This window comes from Syngnathus scovelli, chromosome 3, assembly GCF_024217435.2.
Source record: "Syngnathus scovelli strain Florida chromosome 3, RoL_Ssco_1.2, whole genome shotgun sequence".
Lineage (NCBI taxonomy): Eukaryota > Metazoa > Chordata > Actinopteri > Syngnathiformes > Syngnathidae > Syngnathus > Syngnathus scovelli.
Window position 1 is genome coordinate 11,205,130 of NC_090849.1, and position 26,501 is coordinate 11,231,630.

General features: G+C 39.5%; 2 protein-coding genes across 3 annotated transcripts in view; both read left to right on the forward strand.

Annotated features, from left to right (window-relative positions):
• The first annotated feature begins 126 nt into the window (after positions 1-126).
• Positions 127-11,387, forward strand: LOC125994255 (protein starmaker-like). 2 transcript variants are annotated; one of them, XM_049763468.2, is made up of 15 exons: positions 127-1,014; positions 1,871-1,987; positions 2,211-2,367; positions 2,658-2,847; positions 2,977-3,081; positions 3,791-3,895; positions 4,600-4,704; positions 5,413-5,517; positions 6,224-6,328; positions 7,130-7,234; positions 7,941-8,045; positions 8,753-8,857; positions 9,470-9,619; positions 9,692-9,778; positions 10,854-11,387. In XM_049763468.2, exons 4-13 carry the CDS (start codon positions 2,731-2,733, stop codon positions 9,593-9,595), a joined length of 1,083 nt encoding a protein of 360 aa, XP_049619425.1. In that variant the 5' UTR covers positions 127-1,014; positions 1,871-1,987; positions 2,211-2,367; positions 2,658-2,730; the 3' UTR covers positions 9,596-9,619; positions 9,692-9,778; positions 10,854-11,387. The 2 variants fall into 2 exon arrangements, with proteins under 2 accessions (XP_049619425.1, XP_068506298.1); XM_068650197.1 differs by having other exon boundaries at positions 9,470-9,778.
• Positions 11,388-14,659: 3,272 nt separating this feature from the next.
• tacr1a (tachykinin receptor 1a) overlaps positions 14,660-26,501 on the forward strand; it is a 44,416-nt gene continuing 32,574 nt past the window's right edge. Inside the window, exon 1 of the mRNA XM_049763467.2 lies at positions 14,660-15,401. Coding sequence (XP_049619424.1) covers positions 14,998-15,401 — 404 coding nt within the window. The 5' untranslated portion in view covers positions 14,660-14,997. The remainder of the gene's footprint in view (positions 15,402-26,501) is intronic.

The following is a 26,501-nucleotide window of genomic DNA, read 5'->3' on the forward strand; positions in this document are numbered from 1 at the left end:
CCCTTCTTCTTCTTTTTAGAATATTCTCACGTTATTATCTGTCTATATGAGGAAGTTGTTGAAAGGTGAAATTGAGACTCCCTCGAGCCGATCAGAGCTCAAAGTTGTGTGTATGTATGTGTGTGTGTGTGTATGTGTGTGTGTGTGTGTGTGTGTGTGTGTGTGTGTGTGTGTGTGTGTGTGTGTGTACTTGTTTTTATTAGTATGGGGGGTCCGAAGACAGGGAGCCCACCAACAAAGTGGGGCCCTGTGTCGTTGTGGGGTCCAAAATCATGGACCCCACTCGGGAAACCACTCTAAAACAGCTTGAAATGCTCTAACAACATGCCTCACGAATTTTTTTCACTTACCCCTCATGGTCGCAATGTTGAGAATTGTGTGTGTGAAGTGTGTGTGCTCAGTAGCGGCCCCCCGACCATGGCAAGTGGTATTGCAAGTATACACACTACCGGAAGTGTGTGTGATTCAACCAATCAGGGCACCTCGTGATCCGAGTGTTGATTAAGAAAATAAAATGCTATTTCCTGTAGATTTAAACCAGGTAATTATTATTTTAGTAACCATAGCAGCTAAAATAATACTGTAAACATAAAATTCCTGCATTACAATTGCAATTTATCTATGTTATTTAATATTCATTACACTTGCTTTATAAAAATACGCTCATTCTATTAGGCTTATTTTAAAAACTGTCTCGTGCATTTTTCATGTTCTAAACATAAAAATAAAGGTATAAATAAATAGTAATTTATTCTTTACCATCAGTTTACATATTAGTTAAATCAGCATCTCGTGCATTTTTCATGTTCTAAACATAAAAATAAAGGTATAAGTAAATAGTAATTTATTCTTTACCATCAGTTTACATATTAGTTAAATCAGCAGGTATTGCATGTGTTAGCTTCATGCGGCTAAAACCACCAGCTTAACGTCACTTCGCCACGTGTGACGCCGCCAGACTGAGACTGCTCCGCGACGAAGACACGCTGCTCATAACGAAACACAACATACACGGTGAGTAAATCAACTGCATGTAAATACTAAGTACAAGAAACTGATGTAGAAATGCTTTTTGTCCAGACCCCGAGGGGTTTATATGCAATGATTATGGCTTCGGATTCGGTATATTGTCACTCGGATGGCGTAACGTTTTCCCCTCAGACAGTCCGGCTTTTTAACTTGTTATTCATCTTAGCTTGCAGTGGTTTTAAAAACAATGGCGTAAAAGCGAACGACAGAATGTATAATTGCTCCGTGTTATATTCAGGATGATTTCGATGTGCTAATGTTTCATAATTGCTAAGCCCAGAACCGGACTCTGGCCGTAATTGCCGAAACCACTTCAAAACTCGTCAAACACGTGGTAAAGCTCAGTGTTATGATATATCTGCATGTCTTCTGTATTTCTCGGTGGTTTTCTATCATGTAAGAATGCTTTCTTTAAATAACACAAGCATTCTGACGCAATAAAACTATCCGGAAACTAGCTTATTGGCTAATTAGCTACCGCTAATCAGGATGCTACGTTCACTTTTCAAACACAAACATAATAAAAACGAGTTGGTAGCTCCTGAAAAGTATAACGAATTATACTGGTAAAACTATTGAAATAACTTTTCTTTGGATGCAGCACCTGGTTGGAACTGTGACTAGTTAAAAGTAACAAAGCTCAGCTTCAAACCGACAAACATTTTCATTAATACATCAGTATTTTCTGAAAAATATTCTTTCTTTAATCACTCTTGTCCTGTTAGTTCTCAGGCCAGGCTTATTCCTTCAGTCTTTATACAGTGGATGATTACAAATCTTTTAAAATTAATATAGAGTGCTTGTTAAAGTTCTCTCTGCCATGTTTTGAATTATTTTTTAGAGCCAGAAATGTCCAAAAGGAAAGCAAGAAAAAAGCCTGCTGATGAAGCAGCCTTTTACATTTAATCCTCAAAGGACAAACCTGGACTAGTGGAAAGATTTATTGATGATCAAAAAGGTAATAAACTCATTTTTAGACCATTTATCCATTAAGTATATATTTATTTATTTTATAAAACAACACAAAAAACAATCAAATTCAGATTGGTTGTTGTATTTCTGTTTCTAAGCGAGAACTTAGTATTAAAATTGTAAGATAACACCACAATTATTTGGTTAAAGGTGTATCTTAAAGAAATATTTTCTCATAACCAATGGTTTTATATAAAATGTCCTTGCAGGAAGAGGTGTGTTTGCTACCCAGCACTTTGAACAAGGAGAGTTCATCTTAGAATACAGGGGTCAACTTCTGTCAGCAGAAAAATGCCAAACAAGCAAGTACTCTGAAAAGGAGAGTACATTTCTCTTTGACTTTGAATGGCAGAATCATTACTGGTGGTATGTATATCCAAATATTTTCTATACAATAATTATAAACTCTAGAAAGAGACTGGAATAAAATACCCTAAATTAGTGAGTCACTCAGAAGCAATATTTCAATAACACATCAGGATTGTGGCATTAACAATTTTTTTTATTTAGTGCTATGACGTTCAAAAAGACATTGTTTCCCTCTCAACTTTTCTTTTGAAATGTTGCAAGTTTTTATTTCTGTAAGCCAACTTTTATTTGACTAAAAAACTAGTTATATGATACAAAATGTTTGATTTCTGTTTTTTCTTTCCTAGTATTGATGCATCAACAGAGGATGGCTCTCTTGGAAGATTAGTGAATGACAACCACAAGTCTCCAAACTGCACCATGAAAAAAATAGTAAATGACGAGCCCCATTTGTGCCTTTTTGCCATCAAAAACATAGAAATGGGAACTGAAATCGATTACAACTATGGTGATTCTAAATGGCCATGGCGTGAAAAAGTAAGTCAGTAAGATCAAGTATGCAAGTTGGAATATTAATTTGTTATTAAAAAAAGGAAGATTTTTGTCTCTTTTATTTGAATTACTCTCAGTATGATGTTGGTAAGTTATTTGTGGTTTTGATTCCAGGTGACAGGCTCTCAGGCTCCTGTTGACGGTGCGCTGCCTGAACCAGCCAGAACTTGGAAGGACTCTGGCCCTGATGATAACATCAAACAAGATGCCAGCCAACAGGTAACATTCAGTTAGACTTTGTTGTAAGAAATAAACTTTGTAGACCTTTTCTTGTTCTCTTAGTTTACAGCTTTTAGTTGGAAAGCTGTTCTTTAGTCAGAAGGTACCTTAAACAGCATTCAGCCAACCATTGGATCACATGGTTTTAGTGGTTCTCCTCATAGAGCCCAAACGAACCAGTGGCACACACACACCTATAACAAGGATTGTTGAAACATGCGCCCATGGGTGTCCAACCAAGCCAATCATTCACACACACATAACAGATTTCTGATGGCTACTTGTGGGGCCCTCCGTATGGATCTAAAGTTGTTTTGGTTATTCCAACCAAGCCAATCATTCACACACACACAATAACAGATTTCTGATGGCTACTTGTGGGGCCCTCCGTATGGATCGAAAGTTGTCTCATGTTTTTAGATCATATTTTGGTTATGGACATTATGGAGGCTGATTATATTACAGCTATAGTTCCACACATCCTCAACAGCAAAACGGCTAAAGTGTCATGCTGAAGGATGCTCCACTACATCCATAAAGATGCTGTTATAGGACCTGATTAGACATCAGGGCTGACTGGAACACTTTAGTTAGAAAAGCTTGTTTGGTTTTGGGGACTAACTTCACATGATTTAACTATACAGGTCTCGAGTCTGTCATTTGTGGTGTCTGTATGATGTTGGTAAGTTATTTGTGGTTTTAATTCCAGGTGACAGGCTCTCAGGCTCCTGTTGACGGTGCGCTGCCTGAACCAGCCAGAACTTGGCAGGACTCTGACCCTGATGATAACATCAAACAAGATGCCAGCCAACAGGTAACATTCAGTTAGACTTTGTTGTAAGAAATAAACTTTGTAGACCTTTTCTTGTTCTCTTAGTTTACAGCTTTTAGTTGGAAAGCTGTTCTTTAGTCAGAAGGTACCTTAAACAGCATTCAGCCAACCATTGGATCACACGGTTTTAGTGGTTCTCCTCATAGAGCCCAAACGAACCAGTGGCACACACACCTATAGAAGGATTGTTGAAACATGCGCCCATGGGTGTCCAACCAAGCCAATCATTCACACACACATAACAGATTTCTGATGGCTACTTGTGGGGCCCTCCGTATGGATCTAAAGTTGTCTTGGTTATTCCAACCAAGCCAATCATTCACACACACACTAACAGATTTCTGATGGCTACTTGTGGGGCCCTCCGTATGGATCAAAAGTTGTCTCATGTTTTTAGATCATATTTTGGTTATGGACATTATGGAGGCTGATTATATTACAGCTATAGTTCCACACATCCTCAACAGCAAAACGGCTAAAATGTCATGCTGAAGGATGCTCCACTACATCCATAAAGATGCTGTTATAGGACCTGATTAGACATCAGGTCTGACTGGAACACTTTAGTTAGAAAAGCTTGTTTGGTTTTGGGGACTAACTTCACATGATTTAACTATACAGGTCTTGAGTCTGTCATTTGTGGTGTCTGTATGATGTTGGTAAGTTATTTGTGGTTTTAATTCCAGGTGACAGGCTCTCAGGCTCCTGTTGACGGTGCTCTGCCTGAACCAGCCAGAACTTGGCAGGATTCTGACCCTGATGATAACATCAAACAAGATGCCAGCCAACAGGTAACATTCAGTTAGACTTTGTTGTAAGAAATAAACTTTGTAGACCTTTTCTTGTTCTCTTAGTTTACAGCTTTTAGTTGGAAAGCTGTTCTTTAGTCAGAAGGTACCTTAAACAGCATTCAGCCAACCATTGGATCACATGGTTTTAGTGGTTCTCCTCATAGAGCCCAAACGAACCAGTGGCACACACACACCTATACAAGGATTGTTGAAACATGCGCCCATGGGTGTCCAACCAAGCCAATCATTCACACACACATAACAGATTTCTGATGGCTACTTGTGGGGCCCTCCGTATGGATCTAAAGTTGTCTTGGTTATTCCAACCAAGCCAATCATTCACACACACACAATAACAGATTTCTGATGGCTACTTGTGGGGCCCTCCGTATGGATCGAAAGTTGTCTCATGTTTTTAGATCATATTTTGGTTATGGACATTATGGAGGCTGATTATATTACAGCTATAGTTCCACACATCCTCAACAGCAAAACGGCTAAAGTGTCATGCTGAAGGATGCTCCACTACATCCATAAAGATGCTGTTATAGGACCTGATTAGACATCAGGGCTGACTGGAACACTTTAGTTAGAAAAGCTTGTTTGGTTTTGGGGACTAACTTCACATGATTTAACTATACAGGTCTCGAGTCTGTCATTTGTGGTGTCTGTATGATGTTGGTAAGTTATTTGTGGTTTTAATTCCAGGTGACAGGCTCTCAGGCTCCTGTTGACGGTGCGCTGCCTGAACCAGCCAGAACTTGGCAGGACTCTGACCCTGATGATAACATCAAACAAGATGCCAGCCAACAGGTAACATTCAGTTAGACTTTGTTGTAAGAAATAAACTTTGTAGACCTTTTCTTTTTCTCTTAGTTTACAGCTTTTAGTTGGAAAGCTGTTCTTTAGTCAGAAGGTACCTTAAACAGCATTCAGCCAACCATTGGATCACACGGTTTTAGTGGTTCTCCTCATAGAGCCCAAACGAACCAGCGGCACACACACCTATAGAAGGATTGTTGAAACATGCGCCCATGGGTATCCAACCAAGCCAATCATTCACACACACATAACAGATTTGTGATGGCTACTTGTGGGGCCCTCCGTATGGATCTAAAGTTGTCTTGGTTATTCCAACCAAGCCAATCATTCAAACACACAGAATAACAGATTTCTGATGGCTACTTGTGGGGCCCTCCGTATGGATCAAAGGTTGCCTCATGTTTTTAGATCATATTTTGGTTATGGACATTATGGAGGCTGATTATATTACAGCTATAGTTCCACACATCCTCAACAGCAAAACGGCTAAAGTGTCATGCTGAAGGATGCTCCACTACATCCATAAAGATGCTGTTATAGGACCTGATTAGACATCAGGGCTGACTGGAACACTTTAGTTAGAAAAGCTTGTTTGGTTTTGGGGACTAACTTCACATGATTTAACTATACAGGTCTCGAGTCTGTCATTTGTGGTGTCTGTATGATGTTGGTAAGTTATTTGTGGTTTTAATTCCAGGTGACAGGCTCTCAGGCTCCTGTTGACGGTGCGCTGCCTGAACCAGCCAGAACTTGGCAGGACTCTGACCCTGATGATAACATCAAACAAGATGCCAGCCAACAGGTAACATTCAGTTAGACTTTGTTGTAAGAAATAAACTTTGTAGACCTTTTCTTGTTCTCTTAGTTTACAGTTTTTAGTTGGAAAGCTGTTCTTTAGTCAGAAGGTACCTTAAACAGCATTCAGCCAACCATTGGATCACACGGTTTTAGTGGTTCTCCTCATAGAGCCCAAACGAACCAGTGGCACACACACCTATACATGGATATTTGAAACATGCGCCCATGGGTGTCCAACCAAGCCAATCATTCACACACACATAACAGATTTCTGATGGCTACTTGTGGGGCCCTCCGCATGGATTGAAAGTTGTCTTGGTTATTCCAACCAAGCCAATCATTCACACACACATAATAACAGATTTCTGATGGCTACTTGTGGGGCCCTCCGTATGGATCTAAAGTTGTCTTGGTTATTCCAACCAAGCCAATCATTCACACACACATAATAACAGATTTCTGATAGCTACTTGTGGGGCCCTCCGTATGGATCGAAGGTTGTCTCATGTTTTTAGATCATATTTTGGTTATGGACATTATGGAGGCTGATTATATTACAGCTATAGTTCCACACATCCTCAACAGTTAAACGGCTAAAGTGTCATGCTCAAGGATGCTCCACTACATCCATAAAGATGCTGTTATAGGACCTGATTAGACATCCAGAACTGACTGGAACACTTTAGTTAGAAAAGCTTGTTTGGTTTTGGGGACTAACTTCACATGATTTAACTATACAGGTCTTGAGTCTGTCATTTGTGGTGTCTGTATGATGTTGGTAAGTTATTTGTGGTTTTAATTCCAGGTGACAGGCTCTCAGGCTCCTGTTGACGGTGCGCTGCCTGAACCAGCCAGAACTTGGCAGGACTCTGACCCTGATGATAACATCAAACAAGATGCCAGCCAACAGGTAACATTCAGTTAGACTTTGTTGTAAGAAATAAACTTTGTAGACCTTTTCTTGTTCTCTTAGTTTACAGCTTTTAGTTGGAAAGCTGTTCTTTAGTCAGAAGGTACCTTAAACAGCACTCAGCCAACCATTGGATCACACGGTTTTAGTGGTTCTCCTCATAGAGCCCAAACGAACCAGTGGCACACACACCTATAGAAGGATTGTTGAAACATGCGCCCATGGGTGTCCAACCAAGCCAATCATTCACACACACATAACAGATTTCTGATGGCTACTTGTGGGGCCCTCCGTATGGATCTAAAGTTGTCTTGGTTATTCCAACCAAGCCAATCATTCACACACACACAATAACAGATTTCTGATGGCTACTTGTGGGGCCCTCCGTATGGATCGAAGGTTGCCTCATGTTTTTAGATCATATTTTGGTTATGGACATTATGGAGGCTGATTATATTACAGCTATAGTTCCACACATCCTCAACAGCTAAACGGCTAAAGTGTCATGCTGAAGGATGCTCCACTACATCCATAAAGATGCTGTTATAGGACCTGATTAGACATCAGGTCTGACTGGAACACTTTAGTTAGAAAAGCTTGTTTGGTTTTGGGGACTAACTTCACATGATTTAACTATACAGGTCTTGAGTCTGTCATTTGTGGTGTCCGTATGATGTTGGTAAGTTATTTGTGGTTTTAATTCCAGGTGACAGGCTCTCAGGCTCCTGTTGACGGTGCTCTGCCTGAACCAGCCAGAACTTGGCAGGACTCTGACCCTGATGATAACATCAAACAAGATGCCAGCCAACAGGTAACATTCAGTTAGACTTTGTTGTAAGAAATAAACTTTGTAGACCTTTTCTTGTTCTCTTAGTTTACAGCTTTTAGTTGGAAAGCTGTTCTTTAGTCAGAAGGTACCTTAAACAGCATTCAGCCAACCATTGGATCACACGGTTTTAGTGGTTCTCCTCATAGAGCCCAAACGAACCAGTGGCACACACACCTATAGATGGATTGTTGAAACATGCGCCCATGGGTGTCCAACCAAGCCAATCATTCACACACACATAAAAGATTTCTGATGGCTACTTGTGGGGCCCTCCGCATGGATCGAAAGTTGTCTTGGTTATTCCAACCAAGCCAATCATTCACACACACATAATAACAGATTTCTGATGGCTACTTGTGGGGCCCTCCGTATGGATCGAAGGTTGTCTCATGTTTTTAGATCATATTTTGGTTATGGACATTATGGATGCTGATTATATTACAGCTATAGTTCCACACATCCTCAACAGCTAAACGGCTAAAGTGTCATGCTGAAGGATGCTCCACTACATCCATAAAGATGCTGTTATAGGACCTGATTAGACATCCAGAACTGACTGGAACACTTTAGTTAGAAAAGCTTGTTTGGTTTCGGGGACTAACTTCACATGATTTAACTATACAGGTCTTGAGTCTGTCATTTGTGGTGTCTGTATGATGTTGGTAAGTTATTTGTGGTTTTAATTCCAGGTGACAGGCTCTCAGGCTCCTGTTGATGGTGCGCTGCCTGAACCAGCCAGAACTTGGCAGGACTCTGACCCTGATGATAACATCAAACAAGATGCCAGCCAACAGGTAACATTCAGTGCGACTTTGTTGTAAGAAATAAACTTTGTAGACCTTTTCTTGTTCTCTTAGTTTACAGCTTTTAGTTGGAAAGCTGTTCTTTAGTCAGAAGGTACCTTAAACAGCATTCAGCCAACCATTGGATCACACGGTTTTAGTGGTTCTCCTCATAGAGCCCAAACGAACCAGTGGCACACACACCTATAGATGGATTGTTTAAACATGCGCCCATGGGTGTCCAACCAAGCCAATCATTCACACACACATAACAGATTTCTGATGGCTACTTGTGGGGCCCTCCGTATGGATCTAAGGTTGTCATGGTTATTCCAACCAAGCCAATCATTCACACACACATAACAGATTTCTGAAATATGGTTTCTTGTGGCTTCTTTGTTGTAAATTTTGGAGCCTTTTCCATGTTTTATATGTAAAATTTCCTGTGATATAAGGTTTTGGCATATTTCAGAGGATGTGTACAGCACCGGTCGTCTACCAGTTAAGATATTGGACAGAAATTTTAATTATTTTGAGCAAAGAAATTCTAGTCTTTATATTAATACAGCATATAAGAGTATCTTGCAGAAACTAACAACACATTTCTTTTAATTCCCTCCATAGAGCTATCAATTATCAAAGGAGTTTCTCAAAGTGGACTACTCAGACAGTGATGATACTGACAATGATTCCCAAAAGGACTGCTCTGTACCTCTGCAAATCAATCTGCTCAAAACAAGAGTATATTAAATTTGACCAAGCATTCTTATACAGGTGCAGTTAATTTTTGTTTTAGAATATTGCTATACTGTGTTTTTTTTCTGTACTTAAAAATCGTCATTTCAGATGGGCTGATCCCAGAAGTGATAGAAGTGACCTCTTGTACCTCCGCATCTCGTGGCCCAAGTAATGAAAAGTCTGCCAAAAAGGGAGGTGAGTTTAGAGTAATCCTTTTCAATATATAACTTTATCACAGTTGCTTTTAAATTGCCCAATTGTTACTACTGTATCAGTATCTAATTATCCTCACATATGCTGCTTACTAAGATTTAGATGACCCAAGCAAGATATATTAAACACCACTTGACTTTTTTTCTTAGACATGTAAGGTCTAAACTTTTGAATTTTGTCATAAAATGAAAATTGACCCATCCTTTCTCATGTGAGTTACAGGTCATTGCTAACCTTGATTATATGTGAGATGTTTGTTTACATCTATTTTTAAATAGGGGTAATGTATACATGACACATTTACCTCAAAAGAGAGAAAGAAAAATTGCTCTAGATTAACCTATTAGTGAATATGCAAATTCACACATTGTCACACCAAGGCAGATACCATTCTTATACAGCTTGCATTTAATTTTTTACACACTATATATTTCCAAATTTACTTTTATCATCTTTGTTTGTCCATGTGTAGCACGTTATCAAAGCAAATTCCCCATACATGTAAAACACTGTCTGAAAAAAGTTTTTCTCTGATTTTTATTTTTTATTTTCCCTGATTTTGCAACAACTTGTATCTGTTCTTAATGGTTTTGTCAGAGAAATGGTGCATCCCAATGTGCTGCCATGGTGGAGTTTGACTGCCTGTGCAACCTCTGTAGGGTCCAGGAATTGCTTCATCTACCAGCAGTGACATTCTGGTCAAATGCAAAACTGCTTAAAAGTAGTCAAGAAAATGAGAGACCTCTTTCCCCCACCACCAAAACTGGGGGCATTCTAATGTTACCCTTTTGTGCATCTATTTTTAATTTTGTTAATATCAAAACAGCTGACACTGAAGACCACCTAGCAACTTAAATGACCGGATTAATATCTCAGATATTAACTGATTTACTTATGTCTATTGTAGGCTCATCACTGTTGACAAAGATAGTTGACGTTATAAAATATCTCATTTGAATTATATTGTCGGATAATTGTACATAAAGTGAATGTATTCTTTATGCAATTTTGTTCTAATTAAGTTGTAAACTAAAAAGTGCTCTTCCTATGCCCTTAGGTAACGGAAAAGTTGTGAAAAGAAGCTGGACCCCAGAGGAATGTGCTGCAGTAAATAAACATTCAAGGAAGTATATATTGACAAATCAGGTTCCTGGTAAGCTTGACTGCGAGAGATGCATTGCTGCAGAACCACAAGCACCGAGCTGTTAAGTACTTTGTCAAAAAGAGAATAACCACCATGAGGAGAAAATATGAGTGAAACAGCTTCCCTTAACAGAGATAGAAACACATGGCTGGTCCTGTTTCACCATTTGTTCACTATTTGTTTGTGATTTTTTTTATGCTCCACTTCTCCTGTTCGTAAATGTTAGATTAAATAAGTTCCTTTATTCATTGGCTACATTTGTAATGTGTCCATTTAAAATTTTGACTCAAGACAATTATTACTTGTAAATCCTGTGTACTTTATAGTTAGCTAAAATGCAGAATTTAAATATTTTAAAATGTACCAATATGACTGAACAAATTGAAGAATATTAAGACTGTGACCAAGGAAAATGGACCAGAATCTGAATAAAGACTTCAGAATGTATTTTAGAATGCACATTTCAATGTATATCTAGTATATTTAGCCAGATGAAAGTATTAATAACACTAACACAATTTTTAGGTTTTCTCAAATGATTAAGTCCACACAAATGCATGTTTGGGTTAGATTAGGGTTGGGGTTGAACTTGATAGATCCTCTTTATAAAGGCAGACCTAACAAGTCTTAAATCTTAACAGCAAGCTCCATAACTGGCTAAAAAAATAATGTGTGTATAGGTAGACCTCATAAGGTTGAAATATTAAAAGCGATCCCCATAACTGACTAAAAATCTCATGTGTGTAAAGGTGGACCCCGCAAAGCCGGAATGTTAGAAACAGGCCCCAGATATGACTGAAAAACTGACATGAAAAAAAAAGTTTCAAATTGTGTTTATTGAAAGTGATTTTTAGTAACAAGATTTTTTTTGGGACTTGCCTGATTTTTTTCATAGTTCTTGGACCACTAGAAAGGGTGGACCCCAGAACTCGGTAAACTAAGTTGGGTCCTGCAGAGGGAGGTTAACAAGGATGTGTGTGTGTGTGTGTGTGTGTGTGTGTGTGCGTGTTTGTGTTCGTGTTCGTGTGTGTGTGTGTGTGTGGGGGGGGGGGGGGGGGGGGGTGTTTCTAGCTCAGGAAAAAGTATCCATAGTGGAATTCCTACAACCCAGTTCTTGTAATATTTTTAGGTAATATTGTGTCCAAATGAAATTATGATACATTAAATTTGCCTTTGAATATGTAATACAATCAATAGAAAATACAAAAATCTATAGTCTAATGAAAACATCAGCTCCGTCTCCCGTGGGATCAGGGAGTCGGATGACGCCCCCTTATAAGATCATTGTTATAAATCAGTTCCAGTCACTCCTTTCAATGAAAAAGCTGCCTATTCTGCGTGTTGTTTAGTGATTGCATTATTATTGAAAGTCATCAGTTTTATCAGAAGAACTAATATAAGTGTGTTTCCTCGTGTACAGTGAAAGCTTCGGCATGGGAATATATCTATGGGGCTTTAAGTCTACCGCTTAAGATGTTGGTCGTGCCACAGAAACAATCCGACAAAGCATGAACATGCTGCAGCCTGCGGGCCTTAATTCAGTGTTTGACACTGAATCTGGCCGAGTCAATCGGTCAGCCAAGTGTACGCATTTTTGGCTTTTGCCAGTGCACCTGTTGTGAATGTCTTTGTTGATATTATACTGGCTACCCTGTAGTATAAGTTGTGCAGTATTTGTTGAACATAAGTCTGTAATGATATGTTTTGTTCAAAGAAGGTTGTATGTCTTGGAAAATCTTGGGTCTATTGAAAAATGGGGCCAAAACTGATTCACACACATGATAAGTTTCTCTTCAAAGGTCTTCAAATGACCAAACATCATGCATGTTTTTGGTAAGCATGACAAAGATTGGAGAAAATCCACTTAAGCATGGGGAGTTTTTACAAATCCTACACTTCAATGTGAGGATGATATGCTAAACACGAGCTCACCATACTGCCCTAGGGTAGGTAATATACTATGTATGCTGAATCTCTATGCATGCAAGATCCTTAATAACATGTCTGTGACATGCTTGTCCATGACAAAGATCAATAATTACGTGACTCTGAGTTTTTGTGTTGGAGGAATTAACTAGTTTTGGTCTTGTCTCATGTAATTGAGCCACGGCTTACCCTGCCTCTAAAGCACCCCGGCATTTAAGAGGGCACATGACAAGCTGGCGCGTCTGTCGAGGGCCAAGCCAACATGCTAACCTCAACTTTGGGTTTGTATTTACAAAGAAAATGTGCTGCATGTGTAGATCTTTAAGAATTAATGTGGGTGTGATTGGTTGATCGTCTAGCTATGCGCCCTGCGACTGGCTGGTGACTAGTTCAGGGTTCAGGTTCCAGCACCCTCTGCGACCCTGAACAGGATAAGCGGTGTTGAAAATGGATGGATGGATTGATGGATAGAATATCAGTCGAAATCTCCTTGGCCCTCTTTACCTCCACTGTGCAGGAAATAAGAATGTTGCTATCGTTTTTTCTCATTTCTTTTATTGCGTGATGTTATGGACAATTTATTGTCTTCAATCAACCTCCCACCGATGAAAACCGATGCAAGCACAGGGAGAACATGTACTTTCCAAATAGGAAGGTCAGAGTCAAGATCTGAAGCATAAACTTCCAAGCTGGAAAGTGGCCACCATAACACTACCAACGTTCTGATTCGATTAGTTTTGTAACATTGCGTTCACTTAACTTGTTAGGACAGCACGGTGAAACACGGGTTAGCACATCGCCTCACAGTTCAGTGGTACAACACTCGATTCTGGCTCCCGCCTTCCTGTGTGGAGTTTGCATGTTCTGCCCATGCTTGTGTGGGTTTCCTCCGGGTACTCCGGTTTCCTCCCACATTCCAAAGATATGCAAAGTAGGCTGATTGAACATTCCAAATTGTCCGTAGGGGTGAGTTTGAATAGTTTGTTCGTCTGTACGTGCCCTGCAATTGGCTGGCGACCAGTTCTGGGTGCAGTCCACCTACTACGCAAAGACTGCTGGGATAGGCTCTTGCGCGCCCGCGACCCTCGTGAGGATCAGCGGTTCAGATAATGGATGGATGGATGGCTCTTGTTTCCAGTTTTTCAAGTGTAATTACACCAAATGTCAGAGTGAATAATTGTTTGTCTATACGTATGTGCTCTGTGATTTACTGGTCTGGACCAGTCCAGAGTGTAATCTGCCTCTACCCAAATTCACCTGGGATTTGGCTCCTGTTCACTTATAACCCTGAAGAAGAGGATAAAAGGTAGAAGTGAATGAAATGAAGATTTTTTTTCCATTTATTTGTTTTAATTTTTGACACAGTGTAGATGTGTGAACTATATGTGGACTATAAATAAATAAATAAATAAATAAATAAATAAATAAATAAATAAATAAATAAATAAATAGTATCTATCTATCTATCTATCTATCTATTATCTATCTATCTATCTATCTATCTATCTATCTATCTATCTATCTATCTATCTATCTATCTGTCTGTCTGTCTGTCTGTCTGTCTGTCTGTCTGTCTGTCTGTCTGTCTGTCTGTCTGTCTGTCTGTCTATCTATCTATCTATCTATCTATCTATCTATCTATCTATCTATCTATCTATCTATCTATCTATCTATCTGTTTTTTTTTTCTTTTTTGGGGGGGGGTTAGAATTGTTTTTAAAAAGGTCTATCATTGGTACCACAGGGGGCAGCAGGAGGCAGGTTATAAATGTGCGTGGGATTATTTTCTCCAGCGTGTGTGCAGTGTGTGTTTGCAGCGTGTTGGAGCAGTCAGTAGAAGAAGCACCATGAGTCATATGACAGCATGAGCAGAACTGAGCAGAACTGAGCAGTGAGCAGAACTCCTCACATCATGGAAAGTCCGCATTCCTTTTGGTTGTATGGAGACATGCGTAAAATACGCGCATCTTTTTACCCATCTTGCAAATTAAGATCTCGCACAGATTAGATTCCAATTTAATCCAGTATAGTAGAAGATACCTATACGTATGAGTGTGAAACTTTTCATCGATCAGACCGAATTTCACAAGACCTCTATCTGGTGAGCGAGACTTTTACTCCGAAGTGGTAAAATGGACCCAATTTTTGATGGCGCGGACGAAGTCAACTGTACCACAAGTAACAACGGCACCAACAACGGGACCGTGTACTGGAACCAATTTGTGCAGCCAGCCTGGAGAATATTCCTGTGGGCCATTGCTTACTGCAGTATAGTCATCGTGTCGGTTCTTGGGAATGTGACGGTGATTTGGATCATCATGGCGCACAAACGCATGAGAACGGTCACCAACTATTTCCTGCTCAATTTGGCGTTTGCCGAAGCTTCCATGTCCGCCTTCAACACGGTCATCAACTTCGTCTACGCCGTGCACAACGAGTGGTACTTCGGACTGATCTACTGCCGCTTTCACAACTTCTTTCCTATCGCGGCTGTGTTTGCCAGCATCTGTTCCATGACCGCCATCGCCCTGGACAGGTAACATGCACCTCGCAGTACTGTTGCATTCCTCCAGTGGAATTTGTGCTTTCGTGATGAGAATAAAGAAAACGGTCGTTTAATAATAACTGCATATTCTATTAATTTTGTTTGCAAACATTTGCAGTGAAACTTGACAAAATGCATTCACATTCGAATTTCACATTTCCCCTTTGTGCGACTGCTAAAAGAAATGTCATCTTGTCTTATCTAACTTAATTTTAATAATGCTCCCTCCGATTCCAATTAGTCTAAAACAGAGTGAAACGTCTTGTGGGTGGTCATTTGTTCCTGCCTTATGTTTTTCATATTTTGTGTGATGCCGATTCATCAATGGGGATGTTCTTTCTGTCAGTGAATGAATGTGAATGAATGTAAATGTGATGCGCAAAAGCTACAGGAAGCTTTTCTCTATGTGCACAAATTGTAAACCATTATTATTTTAAATAATAAATAAAATCATAAGCCCTCACTCCTTTTCTTAGCAATACAAGTGCAGGGCACAAACATGCTCTCTCAGCAGTGTCATCTGCTTTCCAGTTGGATAGAGAAATATTACTCAGTAGTGTGTGTCGTTCTTTTGGCCCCCTATGAAAAAACATGAACCATGCTGCTGAGGTTATGGATTTCAGGGCAGGAGTAAAAGATATATTTTGTATTCTGAATATGATGGTGTGATTGTATGAATACACATTTTTACAATTGATGTCTTAATAAATAACGTAACGCTGGCAGAATTTACAAAATGGAACTCGGAAGACTCGATTGCCTAACTGCATCTGGGTACTACATGACACAACGCTCGTAGTCCATTGAATGTGTGTCAAGCTCAAGGCCTGGGGGCCAGATAACATCACCACAATATTTTGTTATGAGCTTAAACTTCAAGTAACCACTTGAATTGAACTGACCACAAAGCCTTTCATTTATTTGTAAATTTGTAAAATTATTTTATATTCATTTTATTTCATTAAATTATTCAGTTGTTGCTGTTGCTGAATAACACTCAGATTATGTAACTACTTTTCTGCAGAGGATTATACAGTTTCTTAAATCCACATAACTGCCGGTTTTTCTAATATTTTGCTTAATAGTCTTACAGCTCATTATACGCTACATGCTTGTTGGTTGCCAGTAGTTCTTACTTGGAGAAATACAGAGGTTTTGCAATATGTGACCATTACAAGAAATAAGGCACTTTTAATTTTAATTAGGTATGAATATTATTGTGCAGCTGCTGAGAATCATCACACTTTGTCTGTAAACGTTTTTTTTCTTAAGAATTATTTATACATAGTGTGCAATATGTCTCATCCAAGTTTTAAAATTATTATAGAGCAGTACTCAAGTCAGAGTGACGTCATCCCTTAAGAGTTCACTTAGATTGGTCTACTGCAGTGTTTTAGAATGGGGACCAAAGGGGCGGTCGCGTTGGGTGGTATTTTATTGTTTTGTCCTCTCCTGACCTTGTCATGATATGTGTGTGCAAGAATAGAATAGAATAGAATAGAATAGAATAGAATAGAATAGAATAGAATAGAATAGACATTTACAGAATGTAGTTTGTTTGACCTAATTTCTGCATTACAAATTACAGGGCAGCTATAAAATATTTTACAAAAGCTACAGTACATTCTAAAAGCTGTGATGACTGTGAGTAAAATTTTGCATAACTTTGCAAAAGTGAATTTATTGTTAGCGAAGATGCTAACACCTTTGTGAAATCAAGCCACAGTCATCAAGTTACACTATGTGCACACTTAGATTTGTGTACGCAAGGAGGTAAACTGTTGCATAATCGCGGGTTGCCTGAGACTAGACCCATCAAGGCCTAGATGAGGGGTTTCAAAATTCTTACCACAGATGACCCATTACATAAAAAACCTTCAATCGGTGGGAAGGTGGCCAAAGCTACATTTATTGCATTGACAGGAGACCACCGGACAGCAGTAAACTACTATAACTATCTCGGGGTAACAGCACCCCTGATGGATGATAGTTGATGTCAGCACTCATTTGTGCTAGGTGTTGTAAAGAAGCATGTGCTTGTCACATTCTTGTTGCTAAGAAGTGGCAGATACTAACAGAACAAGGTACCACAAAAGGAACAGGCAGCAGCATGAACTTTACCATTCGAGCACTTGCCATGTGTCATTGTTGTTACTGTTATTTAAGGTTCCAATTCATTGTGAGTAATGTAAAATTAGGCATTTTAATTAGTTCAAGCTTTGTACTGTTACACATCTAATTTTACATGCATTAATAGAAGAACATTTTTGTTCCGGATTTCCTATTTCAAACTCCATACCTTAAATCCTGAAAAATTCAAGTCAATTGTAACATTTTGATGAATAGGAGATCACATTTTTATTGGTCCTAAGAGAAATGTGTGATTATTCTAGATTAATTACCCAATAAACAAATGATTGAAAAAAAATTCTTAACCATCTGAATGGAAAGCGGTGTACCATTTAAATAAAAAGCTACTCACGTCATGCACTGTTAACCGCCAATAAAGTTGCCAAAAAATCAGGAAGACTGATAGTCAATCAAAGGCAATAACGAAGAGCAACAATGTCAGCCCTCGGCATGAGGATGCCAACAATTTACATAATCTGTTCCAAAATAGAGATTCTGAGATTTAGCAACTTGCTCCACCTGATTTATTTCCTAAATAACAATTTTATTATCACATTTATGATCTCACCAAGTGTTATAGCTTCAAAACATATGCGGCACATGTTTCTCCACTCTTTGTTCCTCTCCAGCTGCACCACCTTAAAATGTACAGTGAAATCATCACCCAATTGTCTCTTTCAGACAAACAATTAATTCATGCTTCTTTTGTCCATATGCGTGGTGTACAGCATTTATTTCCATAACCAGAAATGAAGGTTGCTGTGTTATTCTTTATAGTCATTGTAAAGAATTCATCATTAGTCCCAGCAGTTGGCCCAGTCTCTGCGGTGTTCCGTTATCTTTGTCAGAAGCACTCACCGTGTATTCGACATAAGTACAATAACTCAAGGTTAAATTGTACTTCTGAGAGTGCGACATTGGTGGTTGGGGAAAAACAACATCGCTTAGATGCCAAGAAAAATACAATCATTTAATAGTGAAACCATTTAGTCATTTGGCGACTATGAAACTGTATTATTATTATTATGGAGAGAAAATTAAAACTACTTAAATCATTTATTCATCTGTTGCAACTAAATGGGAAGGCTATGTGTTTATTTTTTAGATCACATCATCATAACAGATGATGACCTTTGTAATATATCAATGAAAATCTCATCGTTGTCTCTCTTCTGATTTTCATTCCTGAATTTCCATGCACTTCTCCCTCTTCATCCTTTGCGCTTTTCCCAGAGGGATCATGATGCATTATCATTAAATGATAGGTTGGTGCCTGACATGCACATCACATCCCCTGGATTTGTAGGCTTGTACATCACTAGGGAAAATGATTCCACATTAATCACTCAAAAGGCATAAATACAGAATTAATAGCAACACTGCTTGGATACCTTACAGGAGCGAACGATACTCAAGGGTTAATGAAATGAGGGATCTCTTGTATCACTTTGATCAAACTATTCCCCAAATGTACTTTATAATGCAGTTTCACAGAGCTCAAAATGTATGCGTAACACCTTTAGTTTGATTCCAGTTTCTTCCACTTGTATGAAAGTCTAGTCATAAAAGGAACAACGCATTGATACCTTACAGCACTGGTGTCAAACTCAAGGCCCGGGGGCCAGATACGGCCCGCCACATCATTTTATGTGGCTCGCGAAGACAAATTGTGCATCAAATTCGTGTCATTTCTAGAATTGCAAATTGTCTTCACATCACGATACTTTTCTCTGTTAATTAATCTGACTACAGTTACTTTACAAGGTCTCTATTTGTTACTGCATAGCAATTAACAAATGAAAAAAGCACACAGAATCCTATTACTTGCCATTCTCTATCAAGCAGTAGAGCCGCTGACTGCCTCCTATATTCTGGTCTCTTCCAGTCTGTCCCTTCATGATAAAAAAAAAGAGCCTTGGTGCATCAGTCCAAATCAGAGTCAATGTCACACACTTGGACACATTTAAACAGCTGCCTTGCAGCCATGTCACCTCAAAACGAATAATAAAAAGAGACCAATCAACACCAGCTCGCTGTAATTATTGAGAAAAATCAAACCTGATTGGATCTTGATAAATAGCATTGAGGCTAAATGGACATGCTTTGCAGTGATTGCTGTCACAAACAATGACTTCTGAGCCATGTAAAGATAATTGAAGCATTCAAAAATAAAGGTATATGGACTGCGTAGTCATCTCTAATGCATGATTTTGGCACAGTACATAGTTCCTACAATAACCGGCAGAGGAAAAGTTCAGTGGATAACAATCCTGAATCTGCGGAGAGCATTTCTTGATAGTGATGGCAAAATTAAGCCTTCTGTACCGCCCAGGCTTTCCAGACGATTAGTTTGCACATGGTTTGAAGTGTCATGGTGCTTCATTAGCTTTATGGTGCCATCAAGTGATCAGGAAAACAAAGGGGTACAATACACTGAGTGCCTTTTGTTTGTAGGCCGAACACTGACAAGATGGCCATAAGTAGCAATATCTCAGTTTTAGCAGTTGGCCTGCGTTGTAAATACAGCTTAGTAAGAAATAGACCATCGTATAAGAAAAATGTTTAAGAGTATGAATAAATATGAGCAAGCAACTAAGCCATCATGGGTAACCAAGTTTTCTTAGCTTTTCACCATGACCACAAGTTGTGCCCTTTTTGACCCACTTTGGATTCTCGTTTTTGCCACGGAACGTTCCTTCCCATCCCTTCTGAGCGAGATGAGTAATGGCCACATTAAGTCTTCTGAGTTATGAACTACGTTACACTGAGTACTATAGAGTCACACCAAATACTACGTTTATTCATTCGTTCTCTTCCAAACTGTTTATCCTCATGATGGTGACCAACATGATTGTGAGTGAATGGTTGTTTGTCTATGTGTGCCCTGCGATGACCAGTTCATGGTGTACTCCGCGTTCTACCCAAAGACTCCTGGGATAGGCTCCAGCACGCCCACGGCCCTCAAGAGACTAACCAGTACAGATGATGAATGAATGAACACCTGCAGCTATAACAGAACGCAAAGTACATATCGCAATGGGACAACCACAAACTCATGTCTTACTACCTCTATATATCTGAGCAATGAGACTCTTACCTGTCCAGCGCCCAACCCATCCTAAACTTGGAGATTCTTCATCTGAATCTTAATTGAATAGCATTCTTCCTCATCTGTTTGTCTTTGGACCTGTCAAAGCTTTAAAAGTCATCATCTAATTTGCTTCCCTGCTTTACTGCATTTGGGTTTCAGACACACCCAAGTGTTTCTATATATTTGTTCCCTTGTTTACCTGAATGAAATCATAAAAATATTGAATGACTCACAATGATGTCGTGCAGTTCACTGCAAACCACCATCACCATAATGAACGTAGAACCAATAAACATTGTGAAATGAATGCCTCCCTGACAGTGTTAATCAAAGGTGGTGAACATGATTATCTCAACTCAACTTTATTCATATTACGCTTTGACAGCAGATGTAGCTGTACCAAAGTTGTGAACACAAAACAATAATGATAAAACAATCAGAAGTAACCCCAAAAAAATGTTTTTAATCCAAAACACGTTTTTCAGCCAATACCTGTGGATTGGATTCTGAAAATAAAATGCAGATATTGATTTGATTTCACAGGGTAGCACAGGGGCATCTGCCGGTGATTAACGATCTCAGCAATCAAAAGAGTTATACTTGGATATTTTGCATAAAGCGTCACATAGACTCCCTATAGGCTCCGCCCCAGCCATTCTCCTTGATGGTAGTTTTACAAATCGTTCTGTAAAACAAATAAAAAGCAGGCCTGAAAGGCCAATAAACTGTGAAACAAATGCTTGATCAAATTTCCGCAAACTTCGTTCAAACATAATTTGCAAAACAAAATAAAAAGTAAAGACTGTGAGATATGAAGCCAATTTCCACAGTTGCTTTTTGTGGTGGATTGCTTTTTAATCACTTAATTACACATTGCTTTGCAGGAATGCAGCACAGCAACCTCATGATATTTATATTGAACCACTGCCTTGCCATTGTAGGTTAGGTGCAATCCATTGATAATTCAATGTGTATATCACCCGCACCATCTAGTAAAAGCTGACCATGTTAGGCCTTGCTTGCCACACCAAGAGAAGAAACCATGTATTACCCATTATTTGAAATACAAAGACTCAAAAGTTGGTGTTTGTGAGATGTGAATGAAAGAAACACCATAGATTGTTCTTTTTTTACAGCCATTCTACACAAAATGCTTCTCCCAGCTGCTTTGTTGTTAAATGAAATCTTTGGGGTTATAGTTCAGTTTCTTTGAACACAAGAGCAACAGCAACATTGAAAACTGATGGAATTGAAGGTAAATGGCATAGATATGTGTCCTTAGGTGTACACAACTACTTAGGGCAAAGCAAAATAATAAAAGCCTCAAATCAAGATTATTTCCCCACACATACCAGTACCATCTGCTTGCATCACCAAGTCACAGCTGGTTTTAAATATTTAACAAGGCAAAATGTTGTTAATAATGTGTGCAATTGGTTCTGACTGCAAAATAATAAAGAACAGCGAGCACTGAAAGACGGTAAACGATTCCCTTTATTACCGTAGTCAATAACGGGTACAAATGATTGATGAAGGGTGTTCCTGACATCCACTCATCAGATTGAGAGGCTGGCCATCATGTTTAACACAGATTGGTGGGACAATTTTGGGGATCAAAGACAGGCTGTCAACAGTGCCAGACAATTCCAGAGTGCCAATCTGGATGCAGAACAACATAGAGTATAGCAAATGGCATTAAAGATTAAGGCACACTTGCATTTTCAGACCCCTTTTGTAATTAATGTCTAGCTTGCATTCCTGTACAGGCAATGCTTGCATTCGTGTACAGGCAATGCCCGCCGCATTAGTCTTGGGTTGTTATTATACATTTATGGTAAAAGCACAAGTGGATTAAGAGCTGTAAACCCAAAATCAGACAAAGCGTTAAAGCCTAGATACACTCAGATTTGAACAAAAATGATTAATAATAATAATAATAATAATAATAATGTGGCACAGTCTTCTACATCTTTAATCTCTCACTGACTGCCAACAAGTGAGTGAAGACAAATGAGCAAAAGAACAAAGACAATATCCAGAAGGAAAATTCTAAACAAAAAACGAACAGGGTCCATAAATCAACGTAGAGGCGCTTCAGCGGGCAGATGACCCGTACAGCGCGAGTTGCCGTCAATGGTGTGAACTGATGGACTATGGACGTCAATCCTCACAAAAACAGGCGTAGGTTGAGGATATAAGGGTAAAGATGAGGGCACGAATCTCTCACAGGGGGCGCAACTAGCAAGGAGGAGGATTGAGGCACGTTGGTGGTTTGCCACATCTAGGGTCCAACAAGGATTGCTAGGTTGGGCCGGTCGTGACTGCGACATGCAGCTATCCTGAAGCATCCGGTTAGCCACACTCAGAAGGTACCCGTTGAGGCATGGGCGTTAGGTCTCGGGTGGCGCCGACTGTTTGGGCCAGTCCCGAATGTGGCATACAGCTGTCCTGAAGACTTTGAAAACCTGATTCATAGGGTACACATTGAGGCGCTGGCAGTAGGTCACGGGGCTGTGTCAACTGGATGGGCGCACGGCTGAGTTGGGCCGGTCCCAACGGAGTTGCAATCCTGAATCACTGTCATCCCGGCCTGCTGGTCAGTGGCCATCTGAGTTGCCTTAACCGATACTAGCAAGCACGCAGTCTTGGCAGGCGGCCATGGCGGGACACCATCTAATGTGCAGCTGGTCTTTGTGAAGGTGCACTGCAGCCATCCTTGGCAAATGGCAGGTAGTTATTGTTGGCCACACAACACGGTATGTTGACTTACGTCAGAATCTCTTGAATATTTCCCTGACTGACAAGTGAGTGAAGACGCGAGAACAAAGGAACAAAGAATATTACGCGACAAAGAAGATATGTATCAACCCGCTCGTCATTTAGCAGCTCTTTCCAGCTACAAACTATGTCATTGTCATGTTGGAAAAAAAGCTGTGTGGTGTCAGTCATCTTTCTCCTGATATATAACTAGACAAAAAGATATGGTGTCTTTTTTTCTTCACAGCAAAAATGGAGGCCTGCTAGCAGGCTAGAAGTGTCTCCTTAACTTCTGCCCTCCCCACATTTACTCCTACGTGTCTTTTTAGAGTTTTTTTAAAACTTGTCTACAATTTCTGCAAGAGCCTCTCTTGACCCCCCTTCGTTTCCTTCAGTCAATTCATGACTGACATTTATCTTTTCACATGGCCTATTCTCTTAGAATGATTGCTGAAGTGTTGTTAGAGGATTGCAATCGAGTGTTGCAAGTAAAAAGTACAACGCAGACAACCACAATTTTCATGCTTACTAGTCTTAAAATTGCTTTTAAAAGTGTCGAAATGTAGCTGAGGCCAGACTTTGCACATCCCTGACTTTGATGATAGCAGCACAGATGTGAATTGTTGCTGCAAGCAGAGGTCGAACATCTGCCAGGTGTGATTTTGACATCCACAACGTCAATGGCTCCTCAAAGAAAAGCCACATGGCTTCCTGAGCTGTTTGAAGCCAGGACAAAGCAAATCTCTCACTCTCTCTTTTTTAAGCATCCCATTGACCAATTTAAAAGGCTTTTTGTCCTTGAAATAATTAGTGTGAGAAATTCCATTAGCAGATTAATGTGGGTTATTAGTGGGATTAACCCGTCAATTAAACTTTTTCAGTTATCCAGAATGCTTCAAAAAACACATTGCACCATAGGAGTTGTTGATACATTTGTATACAGTTCATTATAATATTTAGTTTAAGCCAGCTACATGCATTTGCAAATACTCGGATTTCTCGACGTGTCCCAGTAGTGTGCTTCAACATAAGAGCAATACTAACGGCAGGAACGGTAAAATCTGGTATTAAATAAAAACCTGGCTTGCGAAAAGCTATGAATCAAATGCTCCAGACAGCCTCATTTATTTTCCTAACAGTAAAGGGCAATTGATTATGGCAGCTAAAGTGTTTGAAACTAATTTATTTCACTAATGAGGTGCAGTACTAATAATGTACAAGGTTGTTGTTGTTTTTTTACATAGCTATCATCCGACGAGGAAGCATTATTATGACAATTTGTCACTTGATGAGGTAAACTGCCTTCAAATCCTCCATCATTCGAATAGACACAGTACTGCCCCTCTGGAGTTCTATTCTCATCAGAATCTTTTATCACCATTGGCTAGAAAAAGGTGATGGCTCGGGATCTGAAAATGGGAAGGTTATTCTTATTCTCATGGGTTCACTTGGGGCTGCTGTTAGAATTAGTACCCCCTGTAACTTTGCTTAGGGAGGAGGGGATACTATTCAAATTTGCTACACTTGGTGAAAACATCCCCAAGAAGACACAGAAAGAGTCAGTTGATGTATAGAGTTCACCGTTTTAAAATGGGAGGGGTGGTACCTATTTTCACGGGGTGACTTTTTCTAGTAGGACTTCTGTTAGAATTTGCCTGTAACTTTGCATGGGGAGGGGGGGAACCTATTCAAACCACCCCCAGCAAGATACAGTCTGTTGATTGGCCACAAAATCAACTGGAAAATGAATCAATGTCTAAATAATAAATTCATTTTATTTTTAAAAAACATCAGAATTAATTTCTATTTCCAATTTTGCGGACCACCAGGATTATCGCCATGGACCACTAGAGGGTCGCAGACCACCAGTTGACAATAGCTGACATAAATGATAATTTAACACTAATTGACACATTTTGTGTCATGATTCTGTGTTCTGTATTTTTCCAGTCCTTGAGCCGGAGCGTCCAGCACACGCCTGTTTGAAATCTCTATTAGCTGGCTATTTTAGTGCTGAAGAGATAAAAGCTGGTGGCCGGGCTATTGCTTTTGCTTGTTGCCCTGATCGAATGTGTTATCTGCAGTGCTGTACCTGAATGAGTTCAACAAAAGTTCATCAATTTGTTCATATTTTGGACGGACGTGAACTAAACGTAGTGCATTTTTGCTTCGTGAACATTTTTGTGAACGGGCTCATTCTGGGACCAATGAATGGTTTTGACGGGCAGTTCATTTTTGTTCAAGGATGCCAGGTTTTCTCTTCTTAGACTGAATAAAACCCCACTAAACACACTGTAAACAAGGCTTAATTAGGCGTGGAAAAAATATTTGGCAACCTCGGCCCCAAATAATCGCATGGCGTGTGTGCCATCAAAATGTGACGTGTGCTTTTAAGAGTGAAGAAAGCGTGATGACAGACGGTTCAGTCGATGAGCCCTTTCTTGTCAAACAGCAACAATAAGGCATCAATCATCCTATGAGAGCATTCAGGAATTTTAGGAGACGTTGTTGTGCTCTCAATGGTGTTGAACCACAAATTATTCTTCATGAGATTGTTTTTTGTTGTAATAATTTATTTGGGCTCTTTGCACTTTTATGTCTCGAATTATAAACATTTTCTGCTTCTTTGGGCAAACAAGTTAAGAAATAATATGTTCAATAAAACGCCTTGGGATACCCCGGGATGAGCTGGATGAAGTGGCTGGGGAGAGGGAAGTCTGGGAGTCCCTCCTAAAGCTGCTGCCCCTGCGACCCGACCCCGGATAAGCAGAAGTAGATGGATGGATGGATGTTCAATAAAAACTTCATTTGTCATTCTTAGTTTCCTAGCTCAGTCTGGCAACTACAGCAGATTGTTTTTTTTTTTTGGACCACAGTCATGTTTCATTAAAGAAAAAGACAAGTCAAGCAATTTTCGCTTGTATTTGAGATTGTAAGGTGATAGCAGCACCTGGATATTTGTGTGGATGGGATGGATGAAAACAATGAGAAAACGCCAATATGTAAAAGCTCGCAGCAACAAAAGTTTTGATCCGGAGGGAAGAAAACAACAATAAACTTTTTGGAGCGATGAACTAAGTTTAAAAACTTTGAACTATGAGCTGAATAAGTTC

Excerpts from the sequence above, each read along its gene's own strand:
- LOC125994255 (XM_068650197.1), top strand. The coding sequence starts at position 2,731 with ATGAAAAAAATAGTAAATGACGAGCCCCATTTGTGCCTTTTTGCCATC. Across the intron at positions 3,082-3,790 it reads AACAAGATGCCAGCCAACAG|GTGACAGGCTCTCAGGCTCC; the intron begins GTAACATTCAGT and ends TTTTAATTCCAG. Across the intron at positions 8,046-8,752 it reads AACAAGATGCCAGCCAACAG|GTGACAGGCTCTCAGGCTCC; the intron begins GTAACATTCAGT and ends TTTTAATTCCAG.